Below are 23,834 nucleotides of genomic sequence, written 5' to 3' on the forward strand. Positions count from 1 at the left end.
CCAAACGGAACAGCTTCGACAGGAGTGACTGGGACACCCCCACCCTCAGATTAACCAATAGCCTGGCAGCTAGGGCTCTTACCTGGGATGTAGGAGAGCTGAGGTCAAGTCCTGGTGCCAAATCAAGCCGAGGGGGGATTTGGAAACAGCTCTTCCCCACTCCAGCTGCCTCGCCTGCCTACTGGGGAGCAGGCACTTCAGCCAGTCTAGTTCCCACTCTCCTTATTGCTGACTGTCTTCTGCACAGGACCCAAATAGGACCAAGCCTGGTAGGGGAACACCTAGGTGATAAATCCTGCTGGGACTTAGGTGTGCGCTAGAGTGCTGAGCGGCTCGGTGGCATCAGGATTTCGGAGACTCTGTGCATGCCCAGTGGTGGAAATGTCGGCAGCTATGGAATTGAGGTGTCTACAGAGTTAGGCAGCAGTGGAGCAGGGGGTTTAAGGATCTCAGTGCTGCCTAAATGTTGCATTCAGACTTATGGCTTGGAAATTAGGGGCCTAAGTCCCTTAGTGGCTCTAGCCTGAGTCACCGCTATAGACTCAGCATTATAAGAACTGTGTAGCTTTTTAGAAATTAAACAACAGCTTATGACCAACAGCCCTTAAATTTTTCCCAGGAACAAAACACACATTGCCCAGCCAGCTCTACCTGCGAGGCCTTTCCCAGCTCCTGTTTTGTTGCTGTGAGGTAAAAACACAAAGATCAATATTTCCCGAAGGAGAAGCCTTTCCAGTTCTTCCTATGCAGTTTGTTTACTAAAACTGCTTGGCTTCCTTTGAGCAGCTCATGTTGTTATGGGACAACAGGCCACTGCATCTGCAGACATTCTTATAAACTACTCTGATTCTTTAGGGGGAACATGGCGCATACTGTTAGCTAGGAATGACCTCCCCAACCATCAGAGCGGGAAGGATCTCAGGTGACGCCTGAGGAGCAAAGGGAGCATTGGGGCTAACCTTCTGTTGCACAAAATGTAGCCTACTAGGTAGAATCTATTACAGACTGTTCTGTTTCTTTCTGGACTTGACCTTCATTGCAGGTGGCATTGACCCGCTTCTCCGTGGTCTGCTGGTTGACCATGCAAAACTAATGAAACCGAATCAAATGGTGGTTGAGGAGCTCCAGGAGCGGCTTTTTGAACAGGTAGAAATAATTGGACTGGATCTAGCAGCCTTAAACCTGCAACGTGGAAGAGATCATGGTCTTCCGGGTAAGTAAGCATAAGGCTGCATCCCAGAGGCAGTAATAGTGTTCTTTCTGCGTTGTTTGCAGTCACTTCCACAATGTGCTAGGCTTTTTCCAGACAGCCAAGGAAGGACAGCTCCTGCCCTAGGGACAGACAGATGTCAGGGAGGAAAAACAATTCTGTATTGATTATCAACATTCACCAAAAGGCTTTTAAGCGGGATTTAAGTATGGATAGTGTGGGGCCTTTTGGACGAGCGTGGGGAGTCCATGCATGGGGAGGAGGGATGTGGGGGAAGAGGCTGTCAGATAGCGTGACAAATGGGCAGATGGGAAGTAGAGGCAGAGTAGAGGAGAAGGGGGGAATGCAACACGGAAAAAGAAAGATAACCAGAGAGGGGCAGAACTGGACTTGGAGGTGGCGGCCAGAGGCTTAAATCTGATGTCAGAGCTGATGGGAGCCAGGGAAGGGATGTGATCAGATGGATGGAGAAGGAAGGTGGCTCTATTGTTAGATTCTGATAGGCCAGAGGGAAAGGGTGTGTCCGGGTGGCCAGAGGGACGCAGGTGCAGCAGTCAGGACCTGGACTAGAGATCTGGTGTGGGAATGGAAAGAAAAGAAGGGATCTTGGAGACGCTGAGGAGGAAGCAGCAGAGTTTGGAAATGGCTGGGATGGGCAGCAAGGGAGAGGGCGGAGTCAGAAATAGCCCCTGCGGTGCAGGCCTGAGGAACAGGGGTTGGGAGCTATCGATCGTGGTGGAGAAGAGGGAAGGTTGGGAGGGAAGGGAAGGTGTTTGGGTTTGGCCGTGTTCAGGGTAAGATGATGCAGGACACCCGAAGGGAGATGTCTGAGAGCCAGACCAAGAGGCGGGATTTTTTAAACGATACACTACTTCAAAAGAAATTCTTTTGGGGAAGTTTCTGGCCTGTGCTCTACAAGAGGTCAGACTAGATGATCAGGGGTCCCTTCTGGCCTTGGAGTCCATGAAAACTGTGGCGACTAGATTTTTCCCAGCAGGAATAGTATCTGGACTTCACTTTTTGGTAGAAATTGCTCAAACTTTCAAAAACAAAACAATGTCCTTTGGCAGATTCTGAAGCTCGGATTATTATTGTTATTTGTTTGACCATAGAACCTAGGAGCCCAAGTAATGGACCAGGACCTCACTGTGCTAGGCCCTGTACAAACACAGAACAAAAAGACAGAACAAGAATCTAAGTATAAGATGAGACAATAGATGGCTGCAGACGTACCTCCGGGGAAGCACAAGGAAACAGCGAGACAATATTGATCAGCACGACAGGCAGTGGGTCTCAGCACAGCAGCAGCCTATCTGTTGGCAAGCTTTTGTAGGTGTCACTCACAGGAGAATTTGAAGGCGGATAATGAGGTAGCTTTGACAATGTTGACAGGGAGCTCCTCCCATGTGCAAGGGACAGCATGAGAGAAAGCTCGAAGGTGCTTGTTTGAAAATTTAACAAGTGGGCAATGGAGGCTGCCATTGGCCAGTCAGGTAGGAACTGACACCTAGATGGTGCATGAGAGATGATAGGCGGGGTGAGGCCTTGATGATGGGCGTAAATGGCCTTGAAAGTGAATACAAGCAGCTTGTGTTTGATGCATTAGAGGAGTGGGAGACAGTGGAGGGATCTAAAGAGGAATGACGTGGTTAAAGCAATGGGCTAGGAAAATTATCCTTGCAGAAGTATTCTGGATTGTTATGAGTGGAGCAAGATTGCATTTGTGAAGGCCCGAGAAGAGACTGCTGCAGTAATTGAGATGCAAAATGAGGAGCACCTGGCCGAGAGCTGTAGCTGTGTGGATGGACAGGAACGGCTGTATCTTAGAGATGTTTTACAGAAAGACTCAGCAAGATTTAGACATAGCCGGGCTGTGAGGACCAAGTTGAAGATGTTGTCCAGGTTACAGGCCTGAATGGAGGGTTTGATTTGCACCCAGCCTTTACTCCCCTGCATCTTGCAGAGCTTGGTTCTGGTGCACTGGAGCAAGGGGTGCTACACATCTGCTTACATCCCCCAGCCCTCAGAGTAACGGGGCTGGGACACCAGGAGGAGTCACTGCCTCCCGCACTGGCCTTGGGGGCATCCAGCGAGACGCTGGCCCTGAACAAGGACTTTGTCTTATGGACACGGTCTAGCTCATGGAAAAGCCAGCCCCCCTCCCCCGGTGACACTTCAGAAAGTTACAAGCATCTGAAAACAGGGATTGACAATAGGTCCTGTGCTGCATTCCTCATGGATACATTCACTCCCAGTGCCACATAGTTATCAAGTTAGTAGGACACTGAACTTTCCAGCTCAGCTTTAACTCCCACTCCCATTTGTGAAGACAGAACTTTGTTAATTCAGTGTCTGATTCTAGATAATACATCAACATCTGCTGAAATATTTTTTAAAATCCTGGACAAGGCAAATGTTACTAGTGGGCAACGGCAAAGCGGGCTGCACGTGGAGAATGGACTACAATGGGGAGATGCAGCACAGATGGGAGGGAGATGGCGGTATTGACTGCTCTGCTCTGGTTCTGCAGGGTATAATGCCTGGAGGCAATTCTGTGGGCTCTCACAGCCTCGCAACTTAGCTGAACTCTCTGAAGTGCTGAGAAATCCTGAGCTGGCCAGGAAGTTCATGGACCTGTACGGGACACCAGACAATATCGACATCTGGATTGGGGCTATGGCGGAGCCGTTTGTTCCCAATGGCAGAGTGGGACCTCTCCTGGCTTGCATCATTGGATCTCAGTTCAGGAAATTGCGAGATGGGGACAGGTAGGCTGACTGGAAAGTGAATCTCCACTTCCATTTTATTTACAAAAGAACAACTGGCAGTTGGTGTCATGTACCGTTGGGCTTGCTTAGTGTTCCGAGCGCCATGGCCCAATACCGGAGTTTCATTCACAGTTATTAAAGGGGCGTCCCTGTGGGAAGGGCAGTTGATTAACCCCTATGTGGCCAGACAGCTCCACTCACTGGTGCATGGATGGTCTGTAGAGGGTTCTGAAGAAAGGTGAAATGCCCCCTTAAATCTCTTTTAAAGGTGGTAATTTCTGGGGTCATTTATCCTGTGTGTATGAATCCGGCCTGCTTCAAACCAACATGAAAAATGCAAACACTCTGTCAATTTTAATTTCTCTTTCATATATTGCCACTTTTAAAACATTTCTTAGAAACGCAGGTTTAATTTGACTGTTAACGTTGCAACGGAGTTTTCCTTTTAACAATGATGTTACCACCATTCTTCCATAATTTATGCCATGCAAAAACACTACATTAAGAAAAGTTATGCAGTTTGCAAAGTCGAGCACTCAGAAGCACTCAGAAATGCCAGAAATAAGGCTGCCTGCGATCTTAATTCGGCACCCTTGTGTGTGTGCATTTTGACACAGTCTTTTTAATGACACGATTGTGTGTTGTCAGGGTTCTGGGAAAAACAACACAGGACGGACAGTGCTCCAGGAATGAGGCAGCTGTTCAATATTTCGTTTTATCCCTATTGTTCAGCGGGTGGCTCCTGCCGTGTTCACCTCACATCATCCAAACCTTGCACTGAATACAGAATTAGTCATTTCTTCATGGGCAGTTCCAGGGCACTTATGGGCCCCATTTGACAGATGGGCGCAGAGCTAGTAACTCCATAACTTACAGGCGTTTGTTCCTCCTGCTAAATTTCACATCCATGCCACAAACCCTTGGGAGCACTAGAGCCCTTCAAAGAAATGGCAGGAAAAATTGGCTAATGTGGGCAAAACTACCTCTTTCCCTCACCCTGTTCTCAAGGGGGCCAAACCATTTTTGCTGAAACAGCAGAAAAATCCAGCTTGAGGCAGAGACCAAGCCTGGTGAATCTCAGCCTGCAGGGTTCAGTTCTGGCAAAGTAACAAGTGATAAACCGGAGGGACCTGAGCTGGGACAGCTTCCTCCCCTTCCTCCCTCGTCCCCTCTGCCACAGGCTTGATGGTGGGGGGATAAGTTATTGTCTCCTTGCCTGAGAGTTGGGGGGGGGGGAAGTGTCCCATTTCCCCCTCCCCTCAGATGACCCTTATACTAGCACGTCTAGCACTGCAGAGAGACGGGGTCCCAGAAAGGCCCCCAGTATCACGCAGTTCAAGCCAGCGTACCCCCCTACACATTCCCACCCCCTCTCCAGTCGCAGGAGCCGCGCTAACAGCATGGCAAGGATCCCCCCTCCCTCATGGAGCGTGGGGAGTGCTTAGGCAGCAGCAACCCTGAGAATCTGCTCCCCCGTACACCAGCCTCACAGAGCAAGGAGGAGAGGCAGCTCCTCGAGTGCAGCACTCCAGCCCCCTGGACTGTGCCCTTCACTAGCTGTAGCACTGCCTGCAGGTGCTCACCAGCCCAGTCAGATCATGGCCCCAGCTCCTCTGGGCCTGTCAGGAAAATGGGCTAATGCCTCCCTGAAACAGGGCGAGTTCCTGGAATACACTCTTCTGTCTTCCGCCCAGTGCTTGGATGGTGTGCCATGGGCTAGGCAGGGCTGCACAATGAGTTGGAAAAGATACAAATGTGGACAAGCAGAGACACTGCCCACCAGCACGAAAGGGGTTAAAGAGAGCCTAGCCCTGCCCTGTTATACCTGCAGCCAATGCCAGGCCTGGAGGGGAGAGAAAAGGAGGGAGCCTGGCTCAGTTTGGCGAAAAGGCAGGCGCTAGCTGCTCCCTACCTGAGGGAAGGAGCACTACCCTGCCAGCCGAGGCAGCCACCAGGAACCCAGCACTGTTTTCCTGGCCAAAGGAAATGGAGAAAGAGGCCTAGGTGCACCCGGCCTGAGAGGAACCCGGGTGACCGAAGTGCAGAGACCTTGTGGGGGTTCCGACCCTGGCAAACTTACAACTGCTCCACCTGGAGGAACCTGGGACTGCAGCAGGATGCCGCTAGGGTCCACAAGGGGCCATTACTGGTGAGAAGCCATCACAGGAACCTGGACCGTAGGGGCCAAGCCCCAAACTGAAGGGGCAGCAGTAGGAAGTATCCCAGGGCAGTCAATGTAGACTCCCTGCTGGGAGGTCCCCTACTGAGGGATTGACTTACACAGGGCCCTGGGCTGGGACTTGGTGGAGTGGGAGGGTCCCGGTCCCCCTATCTTCCCACCTTAAAGACTGCGGCACCTCGATCACAGAAGCAGGGAGCAGGAAGTCAAGTCCTCCAACCATTATGCCAACTGGCCTCCCAAACCCCCTCTGCAGTTTTGGTGGAGAGTGCGGGCAGATGCTCTACTCCCTGCCAAAGAGAATAGAAACAAACAAACAACCCTCAAGTAATCCCCACCTCCCCCCTTGCTGAATGGAGATGAAAGAGCTGCTAGAAAGGATGGCTGAACAAAACACACACTAGCAGCAACAACTACTTCAGCAGATGGCCAAACAGCAGCACCAGTGGATCCATGAGTTAGTGGCCTAACAGCAGCAGCTGGTCCAGCAGGTGGCGACAGTACGATGGCCATGTACTCCAGCAGAACCAGTGAACCCCGGCCCAGCTGTGATTGCCCCTGCTGTCAGACTCGCCAAGGTGGGACCTGATGATGATCCTGAGGCCTTCTTTGAAACCTTTGAGGAGGTGGCCGTGGTAGCCAGCTCACTATTCTAGCCAATTTACTCCAGGGTTCTCAACCATTACAGATCCTTTTACCCAGGTTTTCCCACTCCACTGCATGCCCCGTCCATCCTGCCTTAAAGTCTGAAGCACCTCGACTACCCAAGCAGGGAGCAGGAAGTCAGGTCCTCCAACCACTAGGTCGACTGGCCCCCCAAGCCCCCTTCTTACAACAAAGAACTGGGCAGCTGCCTCATTCATACAGCACCGTGCATTGAGTGAGCCAGGGGTCGTTTGTGGACTAAACAGTATGTGATCATTCAATTAAGGTCTCTAACAGCCCATACGCACAAGAGGGCAGAGTTAAGATTGCGCAGGCAGCCTTAACTCAGGGTTTTCCTAACTTTTGCATCAATTCATAGATGTTAAGGCCAGAAGGGACCATGGTGATCATCTAGTCCAGTGACTCTCAAACATTTGTACTGGTGACCCCTTTCACATGGCAAGACTCTGAGCGCGACCCCCCCCCCCCTTATAAATTAAAAACACTTTTTTATATATTTAACACCGTTATAAATGCTGGAGGAAATGCAGGGTTTGGGGTGGAGGCTGACAGCTCGCGACCCCCCCCTGTAATGACCTTGTGGCCCCCTGAGGGGTCCCAACCCCCAGTTTGAGAACCCTTGATCTAGTCTGAGCTCCTGCACAGCCCAGGCCAGAGACCATCTGGGATTCCCACAGAAGCTTTTTAGCCCGTGACTTTGCAATCGAAAGTTCTTTTCATTTTCAGTAGAACTTTTCTCTAGAAAGCTTGAAGGCATTTTGGCTATAGGAGATTTATTAACATTAGAAAAACACTTTTTTTTTTAAACTACCGGGTGAAATTGTGGCCCCACTGCAGCTGGTGGGAGTTTTGCCGCTGCCTACAACGAGTCCCCGATTTCCCACACCACCACTTGTATTTCCTTTTCACAGAGGCAAGGCTACTTTTCATATCAATGGAGACAAAACAAAATCATGTCCCGCCAGGACTAAATTCATTCCCAAGAAGGATAAACACGGGCTGTAACACTGCTGCTTTTCTGCTTCTTTGTAGATTCTGGTGGGAGAATCCCGGGGTTTTCACTCCACAGCAGCGCCGTGCCCTGAGCAGCAGTTCATTGCCACGGGTTCTCTGTGATAACACTCGCATTAGAGAGGTGCCCAGGGACGTGTTCAAGGTCAACCGCTATCCTGAGGACTTTGTGAACTGCAGAGTGATTGACAGTCTTGACTTGTCACCTTGGAGACAACGCAGTAACTAGGGAGTGGAAGGTACAGAATGGACCCCGTGCCCAGAGAAACACACACAACTGGGCCCATGTGGAGGCTTCTCCTCCCCAGCATTCCCTGGCCTTTCCTCCCCAGATCAACCCCAATCCCCAAACAAACTCACTCTTCCAGCCACCCTTCCTCCAACAGATCCTTCCTCCCACCTTGATCTTCCCCTCTGCCCCAGAGACTCCCGCTTGTCTTCACTATGACATGAGGGCATGTTAGCACTGCTTGGCGGACTTGTGTTAACCAACACACTGGCGAATACACCCACTGCAAAGTTGGTTTTAATGCCATGTTAGTTAACACAACTAGTTCAGGGCCATGTTCTGTCGCACCCTGATTTTCTAGTGAACACAAGCCCATTGACTCTCTTGTCCCTAAGGCTCTGTCACTGCCTGGCCCTGCTACCAATGATCCGGCCTGCACCCACCCTGCTCACAGACCGTAGGCTGGATCCAGCTGCACTCAAGACAGTGGGAGGCTTTCCATTTACTCCAGTGGGAGTTGGACTGGGAACCCTAGATCCCTAGCTTGGGATGGCTGTGGATCATATTCTGACAGCTCTGTACATAGCTCTGTACTCGTACAGTTATCTTCCTAAGAGGCACAGACTCATCCACTCATTCCACTTCATGGAAACGTACAGGTTTGACTAACTTTTCATTAGGAAAGTTTCTCAGGTCCAGGATTGGCTTTCTGGAGAGAGAGACCGGAGGGCAACAAAAATGATTAGGGGTCTGGAGCGCATGACTTATGAGGAGAGGCTGAGGGAACTGGGATTGTTTAGTCTCCAGAAGAGAAGAATGAGGGGGGATTTGATAGCAGCCGTCAACTACCTGAAAGGGGGTTCCAAAGAGGATGGAGCTCGGCTGTTCTCAGTGGTGGCAGATGACAGAACAAGGAGCAATGGTCTCAAGTTGCAGTGGGGGAGGTTTAGGTTGGATATGAGGAAAAACTTTTTCACTAGGAGGGTAGTGAAGCACTGGAATGGGTTCCCTAGGGAGGTGGTGGAATCTCCTTCCTTAGAGGTTTTTGAGGCCCGGCTTGACAAAGCCCTGGCTGGGATGATTTAGTTGGGAATTGGTCCTGCTTTGAGCAGGGGGTTGGACTAGATACCTCCTGAGGTCCCTTCCAACCCTGAGATTCTATGATTCTATGACCCAGCCCTACCCCAGAACAGCTTGCTCAGGAGCAAGGGCTTGGGTCTTCCACATCCCAGGGAAGTGCTGTAACCACTAGGCTATAGAGTCACTCTCTTTCAATGACTCCTGTTGGAGCTGTTCTATTTTATATTGAAAAAATTACATGTTCATTGCTCCAGAGAGGCTGATTCTATTGCCTGGTGGTCAGGGTACTCACCTGGGATGTGCAAGATCCAAGCGCCTACTGCAAATCAGGAACGTGAACCTGGGGTGTTTTCATCCCACGTGAGTGCCCTAACCACCAGGCTACTGGCTATCCTGGGGTGGGCAGGTGCTTGCACTCATATTTGGGTGTGGGGCATTTTGAAAGGCCTCAGTTTTGTTTTGAATTGGAACCAAACAAATTAGAGACGTCATTTCCCCCCAAACTGGAATTGCTGTTTCTGGCCAGCCCTAGTGTGCCAGTGGAATTCAGGTGTCAGGGGAGCCCTGGGTGCAGCAGGGTGACTGATCTCTCAGGGAGCCAGGACCAGTGGCATGCAGGGTCTTGAAAAATCAGCACCCCGTGGAACTGGGCTCTGAATGGATTGGGGAGCCAGTGCAGAGAACGGCATGTTGGGGTGATGTGTTCCCAGGGTCCTGTGTTGCTGAGCGACCAGGTTGCTGTGTTTTGAACAAGCTGTTTTTTCCTCAGGGCTTGTGCTACCCTCCTAGATAAAAGGAACTGCAATGCCCCGCTTAAGTGTCTCAGTGCGCAGCTCACTGGGACCAGCTCTGCCTTTTCTAACACCGGGCACAATCGGGCCAGCCACAGACAGCAGGGAGCTTTTTTCTTTGTTGCTGTTGCTACATCAATCTAAGAGGACCCCGGGCTGTGGAGCAGAGTGGCAGCGTGAGGGCAGGTGGCTGGGATTGTGACAGAGGACGAGTGCTTTTCCTTTCCCGCACGGATCACATCAGTCTGATCCTGCTTCAGCTTCAGCCAGCTGCTCTTCATGCAGGTGCTGAGCTCAGAAGGCCGTGAGAAACTCTCATGGGGCAAGTACACCCCATTCCCCTTTGGGGCGGGGAAAAGGGCGTTATAGCCGTACGGCTAAGTCCACCTGAGCACCCTTAGCCTCAGGCCGTACAGCCTAATGGCCAGGGTCAATACAGCTGCCCTCTCTCGCAGGGCATTAGGGCCTAATGGTCAGGGGGGTGGGGGGATGGGCCACCACCAAAGGGGGGTGATGGCTGGGGTAGGGAGTCCCAGACCCTCTTTACTCCCCCAGGTCCCAGCCCAGGGCCCTGTCAGTGACAAGTGTATTCACCAACGGGTCAGCGGGGATCTGACCAGAACACGCTGACTTAGTGCCCAGTCGTAGAATCATAGAATATCAGGGTTGGAAGGGACCTCAGGAGGTATCTAGTCCAACCCCCTGCTCAAAGCAGGACCAACCCCAACTAAATCATCCCAGCCAAGGCTTTGTCAAGCCGGGCCTTAAAAACCTCTAAGGAAGGAGATTCCACCACCTCCCTAGGTAACCCATTCCAGTGCTTCACCACCCTCCTAGTGAAATAGTGTTTCCTAATATCCAACCTAGACCTCCCCCACTGCCACTTGAGACCATTGCTCCTTGTTCTGTCATCTGCCACCACTGAGAACAGCCGAGCTCCATCCTCTTTGGAACCCCCCCTCAGGTAGTTGAAGGCTGCTATCAAATCCCCCCTCACTCTTCTCTTCTGCAGACTAAATAACCCCAGTTCCCTCAACTTCTTCTCATAAGTCATGTACCCCAGCCCCCTAATCATTTTTATTGCCCTCCACTGGACTCTCTCCAATTTATCCACATCCTTTCTGTACTGGGGGGCCCAAAACTGGACGCAATACTCCAGATGTGGCCTCAGCAGTGCCGAATAGAGGGGAAACAAAGGCACACTGTTGACTCATATCCAGCTTCTCATCCACTGTAATCCCCAGGTCCTTTTCTGCAGAACTGCTGCTTAGTCAGTCAGTTCCCAGCCTGTAGCAGTGCGTGGGATTCTTCCGTCCTAAGTGCAGAACTCTGCACTTGTCCTTGTTGAACCCCATCAGACTTCTTTTGGCCCAATCCTCCAATTTATCTAGGTCCTCTAGACTCTAGACCCTATCCCTACCCTCCAGAGAATCTACCTCTCCCCTCAGCTTAGTGTCTTATGTGAAATAGCTGAGGGCCCAATCCATCCCATCATCCAGATCATTCATGAAGATGTTGAACAAAACTGGCCCCAGGACCTGGGGCACTGTTCTTGATACCGGCTGCCAACTAGACATCAAGGCATTGATCACTACCCATTGAGCCCGATGATCTAGCCACTTTCTATCCACCTTATAGTCCATTCATCCAATCCATACTTTTTTAATTTGCTGGCAAGAATACTATGGGAGACCATATCAAAAACTTTGCTAAAGTCAAGATATATCATGTCCACTGTTTTCCCCATATCCACAGCTCCAGTTATCTCATCATAGAAGGCAATCAGGTTGGTCAGGCATGACTTGCCCTTGGTGAATCCATGTAAACTGTTCCTGATCACCTTCCTCTCCTCCAAGTGCTTCAAAATGGATTCCGTGAGGACCTGCTCCATGATTTTGCTGGGGACTGAAGTGAGACTGACCGGTTTGTAGTTCCCTGGGTTCTCTTTCTTCCCTTTTTTAAAGATGGACACTATATTTGCCTTTTTCCAATCATCTGGGACCTCTCCTGATCCCCACAAGTTTTCAAAGATAACGGCCAATGGCTCTACAATCACATCAGCCAACTCCCTCAGCATCCTCAGATGCATTAGATCTGGACCCATGGACTTGTGCATGTCCAGCTTTTCTAAATAGTCCTTAACCTGTTCTTTCACCACTGAGGGCTGCTCACCTCCTCCCCATACTGTGTTGCCCAGTGCAGCAGTCTGGGAGCTCACCTTGTCTGGGAAGACCGAGGCAAAATAAAGCATTGCGTACTTCAGCTTTTTCCACATCATCTGTCACTAGGTTGCCTCCCCCATTCAGTAAGGGGCCCACACTTTCTCTGACCTTCTTCTTTTTGCTAATAGACCTGTAGAAACCCTTCTTGTTACCCTTCACATCCCTTGCTAGCTGCAACTCCAATCGTGCTTTGGCCTTCCTGATTACACCCCTGCATGCTCAAGCAATATTTTTATACTCCTCCCTAGTCATCTGTCCAAGTTTCCACTTCTTGTAAGCTTCCTTTTTGTGTTAAAGCTCACCGAAGGTTTCACTGTTAAGCCAAGCTGGTCACTTGTCATATTTGCTATTCTTTCTGCAAATTGGGATGGTTTGTCCCTGCTCCCTCAATAAAGATTCTTTAAAATACAGCTAGCTCTCCTGGACTCCTTTCCCCCTCATATTAGCCTCCCAGGGGATCCTGCCCATCAGTTCCCTAAGAGAGTCAAAGTCTGCTTTGCTAAAGTCCAGGGTCTGTATCATAGGCGCCAACTTTAGACGGCGCCGGTGGGTGCTCGCGACCCCGGCCCCGCCCCAACTCCACCCCCGGCCCCACTCCCATTCCAGCCCTTCCCCAAATCCCCACCCCCGCCTCCTCCCCCAGGCATGCTGCATTTCCCCTCCACCCGCCCCCCATCCCAGGCTTGCAAGCCTGGGAAGGAGGGGGGAGAAGCAGCAGAGCACCCACCGGCAGCTCCCCGCCCCCAGCCCCAGCTCACCTCCATCTCCCGAGGTGCCACCGCCACCACTACGCTTTTCCTCCCTCCCAGGCTTGCCGCGCACCAGCTGTTTGACACGTGGCAAGCCTGGGAGGGAGAGGGGGAAACGGAGCGGCGGCACCTCGGGGAAGGGGGAGGGGCCGGAGTTGAGCTGGGCGGCCCCGCCTCTGCCTCCTCCCCCTCCCCCAAGGCGCCGCCACTCTGCTTCCCCCCCCCCCAGGCTTGGCACACACCAAACAGCTGGCGCGTGGCAAGCCTGGGAGGGAGGAAAAGCGGATTGGCGGTGGTGCCTCGGGAGGCGGACGTGAGCTGGGACTGGGTGGGCAGGGAGCTTCCGAGCACCCACCAATTTTTCCCCGTGGGTGCTCCAGCCCCGGAGCACCCACGGAGTCAGTGCCTATGGTCCGTATTCTCCTTTCTTCCTTTTGTCAGGATCCTGAACTCAACCATCTCATGGTCACTGCTGCCCAGGTTGCCACTCACTTCTACTTCCCCTACCAATTCTTCCCAGTTTGTGAGCAGCAGGTCAAGAGGAGCACGACCCTCAGTTGGTTCCTTCAGCACTTGCACCCAGGAAGTTGTCCCAAACTTCCTGGATTGTCTGTGCACTGCTGTATTGCTCTCCCAGCAGATGTCAGACTGATTTAAGTCCCCCATGAGAACCAGGGCCTGTGATCTGGAAACTTCAGTTAGTTGTCCAAAGCAAGCCTCGTCTACCTCATCCCCCTACCTCATCTGCCCACCACTACATCACCCTTTTTGCTCTTGCCTCTAAGCTTAACCCAAAGACTCTAAACAGGTTTTTCTCCAGTTTCATACTGGAGCTCTGAGCAGTCATACTGCTCTCTTACATACAGTGCAACTCCCCCACCTTTTCTGCCCTGCCTGTCCTTCAGGAACAGTTTATATCCATCCATGACAGTGCTCCAGTCATGTGAACTGTCCCACCAAGCAGGGACAGTGCAAGGATATTTTGCGCCCTAGGCGAAACTTCCACCTTGCGCCCCCCTCCGCCCCCCCGCCCCTTGCACATCAGTTAATTGGGGGCAAAGCCCAACGAGCCTTTATAGACCCCAGGGGCCAGCCGTGCCCAGGGGCTGCTCCCCAGACCAGGTTCCCCACTCCCCGCCCCCTGAACTCCCCTGGAGGGTGCACAGTCCCCCCGTGAGCCCACCCCACCCCTGTGGCCCCTGCCCCGAGTCCACTCACTGGCTTTGCCAGGCTTGGGCTGCTGCAGCAGCTCGGCAGGGAGGAGCCGCCTTCTGGAGACACCGGAGAGCCAGAATGTGCTGCTTGCGGCAGCGGTGAACCCCAGCCATGGAGGAGCCGGTGCGGCGCAGGGGGGCAGCAGCTGTGCAAAGGCAGCGGCGCCGCTAGCGGGGAGCAGCCATGCCCCCCACCCCTCCTGCCCAGGCTGCGCCCCCGCGCCCCTAGGGTTACCATATTTCAACAATCAAAAAAGAGTAGGGGGGGAGAGAGCCCCTCCCTGCCCCCATCCACTCCCTCCCACTTCCCACCCCCTGACTGCCCCACGCAGAACCCCCAACCCCTCCCCACTCCTTGTCCCCTGACTGCCCCCTCCTGGGACCCCTGCCCTTAATTGCCCCCAGAACCCCACCCCCTACCTAAGCCTCCCTGTTCCTCGTCCCCTGACTGCTCCCTCCTGAGACCCCCCCACCCTAACTGCCCCCTAGGACCCTACCCCCTACCTGTCCCCTGACTGCCCCAACCCTTATCCACACCCCCACCCCCAGACAGACCCCTGGGACTCCCACGCCCCCTCCAACCACTCCCCACCCCCTGACAGCCCCCCCCAGAACCCCTGACCCATCCAACCCCCCCTGCTCCCTGTCCCCTGACTGCTCCGATCCCTCTCCACACGCCCGCCCCCTGACAGGCCCCCCCCCAGAACTCCCGACCCTTCCAACCCCCCCTGCTCCCTGTCCCCTGACTGCTCCGATCCCTCTCCACACGCCCGCCCCCTGACAGGCCCCCCCCCAGAACTCCCGACCCTTCCAACCCCCCCTGCTCCCTGTCCCCTGACTGCTCCGATCCCTCTCCACACGCCCGCCCCCTGACAGGCCCCCCCCCAGAACTCCCGACCCTTCCAACCTCCCCTGCCCCCTGACTGCCCCCCGGGACTCCCCTTACCATGCCCATGCTGGTCAGACTCTGGCTCCACGTGGAGGCAAAACATGCTGCCGTGTGCACAGCCCCTCCCCCGCAGAGTGCTGAGGCAGCGGGAGGGGGCGGGGGAGGGGCTCTGTCTCCTGCAGGCTGCAGCAGATGCATGCGGGCGCTGGCCCCCATGCGCCCCCCGGCTCCCCTCTCGCCACGCTTGGGCTCTGCGGCTCCCAGGAGTGTGAGCCTCCGCCGGGGCGCGGGGCCCTGATTCTGCTCCGGGAGGGGCAGCAGCGGCTCACGCTCCCAGGAGCCGCAGACCCGAGCGCAGTGAGGGGGGAACCGGGGGGCGCATGGGGGCTGGTGCCCGCATACATCTGCTGCAGGAGCCTCCCCGGGGGGTGCGCCAGGCCGCAGCCCAGGCAGGAGGGGCGGGGGACGTGGCTGCTTCCCGCTAGCGGCGCTGCCGCCTTTGCAGAGCTGCTGCCCCCCCTGCGCCGTGCCAGCTCCTCCATGGCTGGGGCTCGCTGCCCCCGCAAGCCGACGCTCTGGCTCTCCAGTGCCTCCGGAAGGCAGCTCCTCCCTGCCGAGCCAGGGCACCACTTTTTGCCACCCCCAACCACTTGGCGCCCTAGGCGACCGCCTAGTTTGCCTAGTGGTTACACCGGCCCTGCCACCAAGTCTCTGTTATTCCAATCACTTCATAGTTCTTTGACTCAACCACGACTTCCAGTTCTCCCTGCTTGTTTCCCAGGCTTCTTTGTGTTTGTGTACATGCACCTAAGATAAGTAGCCAATTACCCTACTTTCTCTGGTTAGGTGGTCTGTAGTAGACCCCTACCATGATAGCACCCTTGATTTTTAGCTCTTTGATCCTTACCCAGAGTCTTTCAACAATGTCAGGAGTATGGTATGTAACTGGTTTGTATCAATGTATAGAAGCTCCAAGAACAGCAGCACTGAGCAGCCGTAACAACTTGGCAGCAGTAACAACATTCTTCAGCGCTTAAAAACAGGGAGCAACAGGGAGCTTTGCTGGCGCTTCCCAGCACATCACAGTAAAATACACAAACCCACCTTTCCCTGCTGCCCTTTACATCCACCTAGAAGAAAGAGAAACAAAAGAAAAATCAGATTCTGTTCTGTATTGGGGAGTGTTTGACAAGCAAAACAACAGAAATCACTTTCTGCTTTCATCCTGAGTCCTCTCTTGCAAGTCATCCTTTATAATGTGTCTTGGAAATCATTCTGATTAGACAAACAATAGTCTACATATTAAATGGATTAAAAACTGGCGCTAAGTGATACATCTCTGACTTTATCAATTAATACATAATCAGCACTAATAGGGTGTTTCTAGTGATGTGCCACGGGGATCTGTACTTGGACCAATACTACTGGGTATCTTTATTGATGACCTGGAAGAAAACATACGATCATTGATGATAACATTTGCAGATGACACAAAAACTGAAGAAGTGGTAAATAATGACGTTATACAGACTGATGTAGATCACATGATAAGGTGGGCTCATATGAACAACATTTGTTTAAATACAGGTAATTGCAAGGTCAAAAACCAAAGAATGCAGGTCACATTTACAGAATGGGGGACTGTATCCTAAAAAGCAATGACACTGAAAAGGACTTGTAGTTGTGGTGAACATCTAAATTTAAAGTGAGCTCCTAGCATAATGCTGGAGCTAAGAGGATCAGTGGGATCCTTGGATGTATGAAGGAGGGAAATATCAAGCATGGAGGTGGTTTTACCTCCATATATGGCATTGCACTGCACACACACAAATGAATGAAAATATATTTCCATTGATAATAAAAATTAACAGATAGAAAAGGTAAGAAAAATGCTGCTTGAGAACTTATTAGAGTTCAATTTAAAGATATTTACTTTGTATGTTTTGATATCATCATTTTTTGACCTCCTCCCAGCCCCATAATTTCATGCAATTATGAAAATTTAATAGATAAAAATTGAATAAAATGCTTAAAAATAGGCGTTAGAGTTAGCCGTCAAAATTATTTTAAAAAATGGAGTATGCCAAGTCTACTTTTGTAAGTTATAATGGTCTATTCTTGCCATGGGAATTTGTAGCCGTGTGGTGGTCTACATAGCAGTGTACTACAGCTTATCCTATGGTATTTGTGTGCTCTGGCCCCGCTGTGCTCAGAATTATCTGGAGTGTTATAATATTATTAATTAATTAATTAAGGTGGACCCAGAGTTAAGGCAGTTGAATGTTAGAGGTTTAAGGGTGGAGGCAGCAGACATTCTGCAATGCCCAAGGCAGCACTGGGCAACTTTAACTCTGTTAACAAACCTTTTAGCAAGGAATTTCCCTTGTTTTTTGAAGCAGTGATGACAGTGAGATGGGCATAATTGCGGGGAGAGACACAGGAGGTTCCTGAGTATACCTCTCCACCACGCAGCTACAAGCTCCCACTACTCCCTTACCATTCTGTGACTCTAGTAAGCTGGGAGGGGCCATGGAGAGGTGGGGAGTTGATGGGCCTGTGAGCAGTGCCCGTACCAGCTGGACAGAAGAAGGGGTGGGAGAATGGAGATTGAGTGCCTACCCCAAATCTCAGTCTAGTGTATGGGGAAGGGGCTCTGCACATCCATCTGCAGCATGGGATGCTCAGAGAGGTGAGAACGGCTCCATTTCATCTCACCAGGTGTCCACATTCCTCTTCCCCCATCTCAGTGCTTGGGTGCCAGCACCATGATATGCACTGAGCATGCCTGTTCCCAGCTCCTCACCCTGGGTTCAGCATCACACACATTGTGTACACACCAAGCATGCTTGTTCCCAGTTCTCAGCACAGACCCGATCTGTCATGCCTAGTGCTGGCCTGCAACAGCTCAGTGAGCCTGTCCCAGCAGAGCCCTGATTCCTCCTGGCTGGTGCTCATGCACTGGCCTCTCAGGTGCCATTTTCAGTTTGACAGCTGGTACCTCCCATAGAATTCCAGCCCCACACCACTATCTGGGCTTCCTATCCCCAACACAGCACTGCTGACCAACCAAGGAGGGGGGGGGGGCAGTGGCACTGGTGGTGCATTTACGGGGCACTGAAATTCCTCAAAAGTGAGAGCATTCACCATTCGCAAGGAGCCTGCAGGTTTCTGAAGGGGATTAAGTATGAAGTGGCTGAAGTATGAAACAGTTTGTGGTTGTTGATGGGCAGGATTGAACCGGTGATCTCTGAAGCTCAGTGCATGAGCCTCTACCACATGAGCTAAAAGCCAACTGGCTACTAGCTAAGGCTGTAAAGCAAACTCATTAATATATCTATCCCTCTATCTCTATCTACCTCTCTTCCCTCCCCCTCCCCAACACTAGATGGGAAAGAACACCAGACCAGGAGGTGTGTGGGTTCCATGAACAGCTAACAAAACTATGTAATCTGTCATTAAGCACAGCCACTGCTCCAGAGGGTTGGAGGGTACTGAATGTTGCACATACATTACGCCTTACATCTGTACCCAGCAAATTGGTTGAAATGACAATTAAAAGCAGAAAAACAAAACATCCAGAAGACCATGATGTGATAGGGACTAATCAGCACAGAATCTGCAAAGGAAAATTGTGTCTCACTGATCTCTCAGAATTGTTTCAATGTGTCAATAAAGTGCATGATAAAGATGAATGAGTTGACATAATTTATTGAGCCTTCCAAAAGGCCTTTGACCAGAACATCCCACACAAGCAGCCACTAAAGAAGCTAAGTGGTCATGGGGTGAGAGACAGACTATTGTCATGGATCAAAAACTGTCTGTGACAGAAAACAAAGAGTAGGATGAAATAGTTAGCTTTCATCATGGCCAAAGGTTAACAGCAGGAAACTCAAGGTTCCATACAAGGTCCCAAATTATTTAATATAAATAATGTAAAATGGGAAGAGCTGTGAGGTAGCAACATTTGCAGATGGCACATAGTTCTTTAGGCTATTCAGGACCAGAAAGAACTGTGAGGAGCTTCAGAGAGATCTAAAGAGGCCTGGGGAATGGACAACATGATGATAAATAAAATCCATTCTCCACACATTGGAGAGAAATATTTCCGCTACTGTTATATCTTGTGGGGTTCTAAATTAACTGTAGTCACTCAGGCAAGAGACCTGGGTGTGCGTCACTGTGGACAGATCAAGGAAAACCTCTGCTCAATGGGCAGTTGAAGTCAAAACAGCTAACAAGATGCTAGGATGCATAAGGAACAGGATGGAGAATAATATGGAATATATTATAAAGTCTTTATATAAATCAATGGTGCTGCCTCATCTGGATACTCTGGGCAGGACAGGTCACCCCATCAACAGGGATCATTTAGAACTAGAGGGAGATCAGACAAAAGTGATGAGAATGAGCAAGGCCTCAAAAACCATTGTAAAAAGAGAGAGTGAAAAGATTGGGATTGTTACCTTAAAAAGGAGACAAATAAGAGGAAACATGATGAACTATATAAAATAATGAATAACCTCGAGAAGGTAGATTGGAAGCTTCTGTACCCACAGTCTTACAGCACAAGAACAAGGTCATATTCAGTGCAATTCAAAACTGACAAAAGCAGGCTGCCCATTGGGTACTAGGCTAGCTGAAATCCCGAGAGATAAGTGCTGGCTCTACCCAATGAATCAAGCACCCCAGCCAGGCACTGACAGTTGGCTCTTGGAGTAGAAATAGTGTATTTCCAGTAGTGGAAACATTTACACTAAATTGTTATTTTGTACCTTGTGCTCAGCATCGGCTCTTGTGTTGCTGATAGTGTGACTTCTTCATGTCTCCTGCAGCACTACTTTATTGGCAACAGTAAGTGAGTGAAATCTGCTGAAGACTTACTTTAAAGGACCTTCCAAAATTAATATTTTGGGGTAATGACACCCAACCCCCCCCCATTTTAAGAGGTGCTCAGCACTTACAGCCTCTTTTGACTTAAATGAGAAGTGTTGTTCTTCGACAGCACTGTAATCACGTCTTTGGAATCTCAGTTGGGCACCCAGAATCAGGGGCACTTTTGAAACTTAAGATGTAATGTCCTTAAGGCAGAAAAGGAAGGAGCTAAAGGAGCTTATTAGCTGTGGGAGGAGTTGTGTGATGAATATACATTTGGAAGGACAAAAAAACATGACCTGATTACCTGGATTTCACACCTGTGTTTGGCCAGGGTGATGCAAATTCAAAGTGCTAACTGGGAATGTGAAAACGAAAAACAGTCTATAAAGGAAAAGGGATTGTGTCTAAGAATGAACATTTCCTGAGACTGTCGAGGCCCCCAATCCCATTAGGGTCACAGGGACAGGCCATCTGCCTGCTGGAGAGAACCAAGAGGCTGAGGACTTGTCTACACTACGGGGGTAAGTTGCCCTAAGATACCCAATTCCTGTTGACTTACCTTACGCTTCTTGTTCCGGTGGAGTACCGCAGTCAACGGGAGAACACTCTGCCGTCGATTTGGCGGGTCTTCACTAGACCTGCTAAATCGACCCCGGGTGCATCGATCACACTAGTGTCGATCCCTAGTTAGTGTAGACATGCCCTAAGTCAGGAGTGAAGGGACTCCTTTCAGGACTCAGTCACAGGGACAAGAGTAACGTTTTCCTGGACAAATGGTGACCACCATGGGCAGTATGGAGCTGAGCTGAGCTGAATGGTCTGTGGTCTCAGGTTCCATTACACCGACACTGCTATGTTGCTCCCAGGTGCTTATCAATCCTGGTAACTCCATAAACTCCCAAATCCTTATGCACAGATACCAGACCCATTGTGATACCTTTGTGTCCCTGTAACTCTGTGTCCATGGCAATTTTCCTTTCAGGGGAGAAGCCTTTCAATTCAGATTCAGGTGGTTCAGTCTGAGAAGTGAGATCTCCAAACCTAAACACAATAATTACTCTAATCATTAACCCCAGTCTTTATCCATAAACTCAATTTACTGAAGGTAGGGGCAGGGGTAGAAGGAAGGAAGGGAAGAAAGACCTTTAAAATATCCTACAAATGATTAACATAGCGACATAAGATTTAGCAGATATGGACTGGCCAAATCACAGAAAAATTCTAAAATCTCTTGAGAGACAAGGTGTCGGAGGTAATATCTTTTATTAAATCAGCTTCTATTGGTGAGACGGACAAGCTTTCGAGTTTACACAGAGCTCTTCTTCAGGTCTAGAAAAGGTGATAATTAGAGTGTCACAGCTAAATACAAGGTGGAACAGATCGTTTAGCAAGAGTAGTTAGCACAGATTTCAAGGGGGAAGTGGCCAGTTAAGACCTCGCCAGTCATAAGGGGGGAAAGGAGAAGGGGGGGGGGAAATATTTCTTTAATTATTTTCTTTCCTTTCTATAACTTAGGCTAAGTACATGCCCAGCTTAGGTTGGTATAAGTTATGTCACGCGGGTGTGTGTGTGTGTGTGAATAAGCCATCCACCTGACCTGAGTGACAATACGTTACACCAACCTAAGCATTGCTGGGGTCAGTGCTACGTTGGTGGGAGAGCTTCTTCCACTGACATAGCTACTGCCGCTCGCGGGAACTGAAGTTATGAATTTGACAGGTGAACTCTCTCCTATTGCACTAGCAGTGCTACAGCAGCGCAGCTGCATCGGTGCAGCAGACAACGCTGTAAGCGGTGTAGTGTAGACATAGCCTTACACACCTTCCTGCTGAAATTAAATTACTGCAGTAAAAAAGCAAGATGACTCAGAGGAATAGAGTTGAAATTGGGATCTAGCATCTAGTTCTGTCCACATTGTCAAGGTCCCTTTACACTGTTGTGTGTATGGACCCACAGCCCTATGAATTTCATACAGTCACCTTTGCCTGCGGCTCTCTATATCCATCTAGAAGGGAAGAGAAAAACAACAACATTCAGAGGCCATTCTGCAATATGGTTTAAACCTGACACTCTGGAGTTTGTTTTACAATCTGATTTGCCTGAGCACAGCCAGCCAAACCATGGCTGCCACCTGCTTGCATGTGGTGTGGGAGGGGCTCTCTGCATCTTCTTCCCTTGCTGCTATTTGGCCCTTAATGGTTAGTTTGTCACAGAGCTCAGCTCCCATCTGTGCTCAATGCGGGGTAGGTGTGGTGTTTAGATGTTGCTTGTAATTATGAGAACTGGGAGCACTGGCTGTTGGGAGTCTGAAAGGACAGGAAACAGGAAAGAGGGAGAGGAAGTTGAGAGGCTGGGAGAGCTACAGAGGGTGCAACAGCAGCTTGGTGAAGAGGTTTTGACTTTAAAAATAAAGACCTATTGAAGTTGTTAGTACCTTGCTTGACTGATACAACATTTTGGCGACAAGGATGGATCTTCTGCCTCTGAACCCACCTGCACCCTTTCTGCAAAGCCCAGGTGAGCCTCCAATTGCTTTTACTGTCTGGATCCATATGTTTGAGACTTATCTGCTTGCAATGAGTGCTACAGAGATTTCTGAAGTAAGAAAGCGTGCTCTGCTAATCCACTGCTTTGGAGCAGAAGGGCAGCGTATATTTTACACTTTTCCCTTTGCAGATGATAAATATGAGACTGCACTCACTGCATTAAAGAATTTTTTTGTGCCAAAAGTGAATGTAGTAGCTAATCGCTACAGATTTCGCCAGCGTGAGCAGAAACCAGGGGAGACTATAATGCAGTATATGGCTTCCCTGAGGAGTCTGATTGTAACTTGTGACTTTGGGAATATGGCAGATGAGATGATTAGAGACCAGCTCATTGAGAAAACAACCGTGCTTTGTGTAAGAGAACGCTTACTTCTAGAACCAGAACTTACACTAGAAAAAGCAATAACCATTGCTACTCAGATTGAGTCAGCTACAGCTGAAGCCAAAATAATGAGCATGGATACAGGAGGCACAGTAGAGGCTGTGACTCCTTTGCAGAAAAATCCACTATCGCTGCAGACAAAAGATTACAAGAGGAAAACTAATAAAAAACCACCGAATCAGCAAATGCAAAATACAGTAAAAGCATGCTTTCGCTGTGGATCCTCACAACACCTTGCAAGCTACACAGGATGTCCTGCAAAAGTAGCTCAGTGCAATCATTGCAGAAAGATTGGGCATTTTGCTAAAGTATGTTGCAGCAGCCAGTTCAACCAACAGGTGCATGCAGTTACAATACCAGATGTTACTGTGCTGAGTGTGGACAAAATCACTACTGCACATATTCCAGAACAAATAAAGTGCACTGTAAACATTTCTACCAAACCTGCAGGCATATCCAGGGCCGGTGCAAGGATATTTTGCGCCCTAGGAGAAACTTCCACCTTGCACCCCCCGCCCCTTGCACATCGGTTCATTGAGGAGCAAATCCCAACGAGCCTTTATAGACCCCAGGGGCCAGCTGTGCCCAGGGGCTGCTCCCCAGACCAGGTTCCCCCCTGCCTGCCCCCTGAACTCCCCTGGAGTGTGCACAGCCCCCCCGCGAGCCCTCCCCACCCTACCCCGGCGGCCCCCATCCTGAGTCCGCTCACTGGCTTCGCCGGGCTTGGACCGCTGCAGGAGCTTGGCAGGGAGGAGCCGCCTTCTGGAGACACCGGAGAGCCAGAGCGTCCCGCTTGCGGCGGCAGTGAGCCCCAGCCATGGAGGAGCAGGCACGGCGCAGGGGGTCAGCAGCCCTGCAAAGGCGGTGGCGGCGCTAGCGGGCAGCAGCCGCACCACCCGCCCCTCCTGCCAGGCTGCGGCCCGGTGCTCACCCCCCCCCCCCGATAGGGTTACCATATTTCAGCAATCAAAAAAGAGTGGTGGGGGGAGAGAGCCCCTCCCTGGCCCCATCCACTCCCTCCCA

General features: G+C 50.8%; 1 protein-coding gene across 1 annotated transcript in view; it reads left to right on the forward strand.

Moving 5' to 3' along the window:
* LOC135891053 (myeloperoxidase-like) overlaps positions 1–23,834 on the forward strand; it is an 85,606-nt gene that overhangs the window by 55,533 nt on the left and 6,239 nt on the right. Inside the window, 3 exon segments of the mRNA XM_065418542.1 lie at positions 1,043–1,213; positions 3,741–3,978; positions 7,856–8,073. Coding sequence (XP_065274614.1) covers positions 1,043–1,213; positions 3,741–3,978; positions 7,856–8,073 — 627 coding nt within the window.

The sequence above is a fragment of the Emys orbicularis genome, chromosome 17, assembly GCF_028017835.1.
Source record: "Emys orbicularis isolate rEmyOrb1 chromosome 17, rEmyOrb1.hap1, whole genome shotgun sequence".
Classification (NCBI taxonomy): domain Eukaryota; kingdom Metazoa; phylum Chordata; order Testudines; family Emydidae; genus Emys; species Emys orbicularis.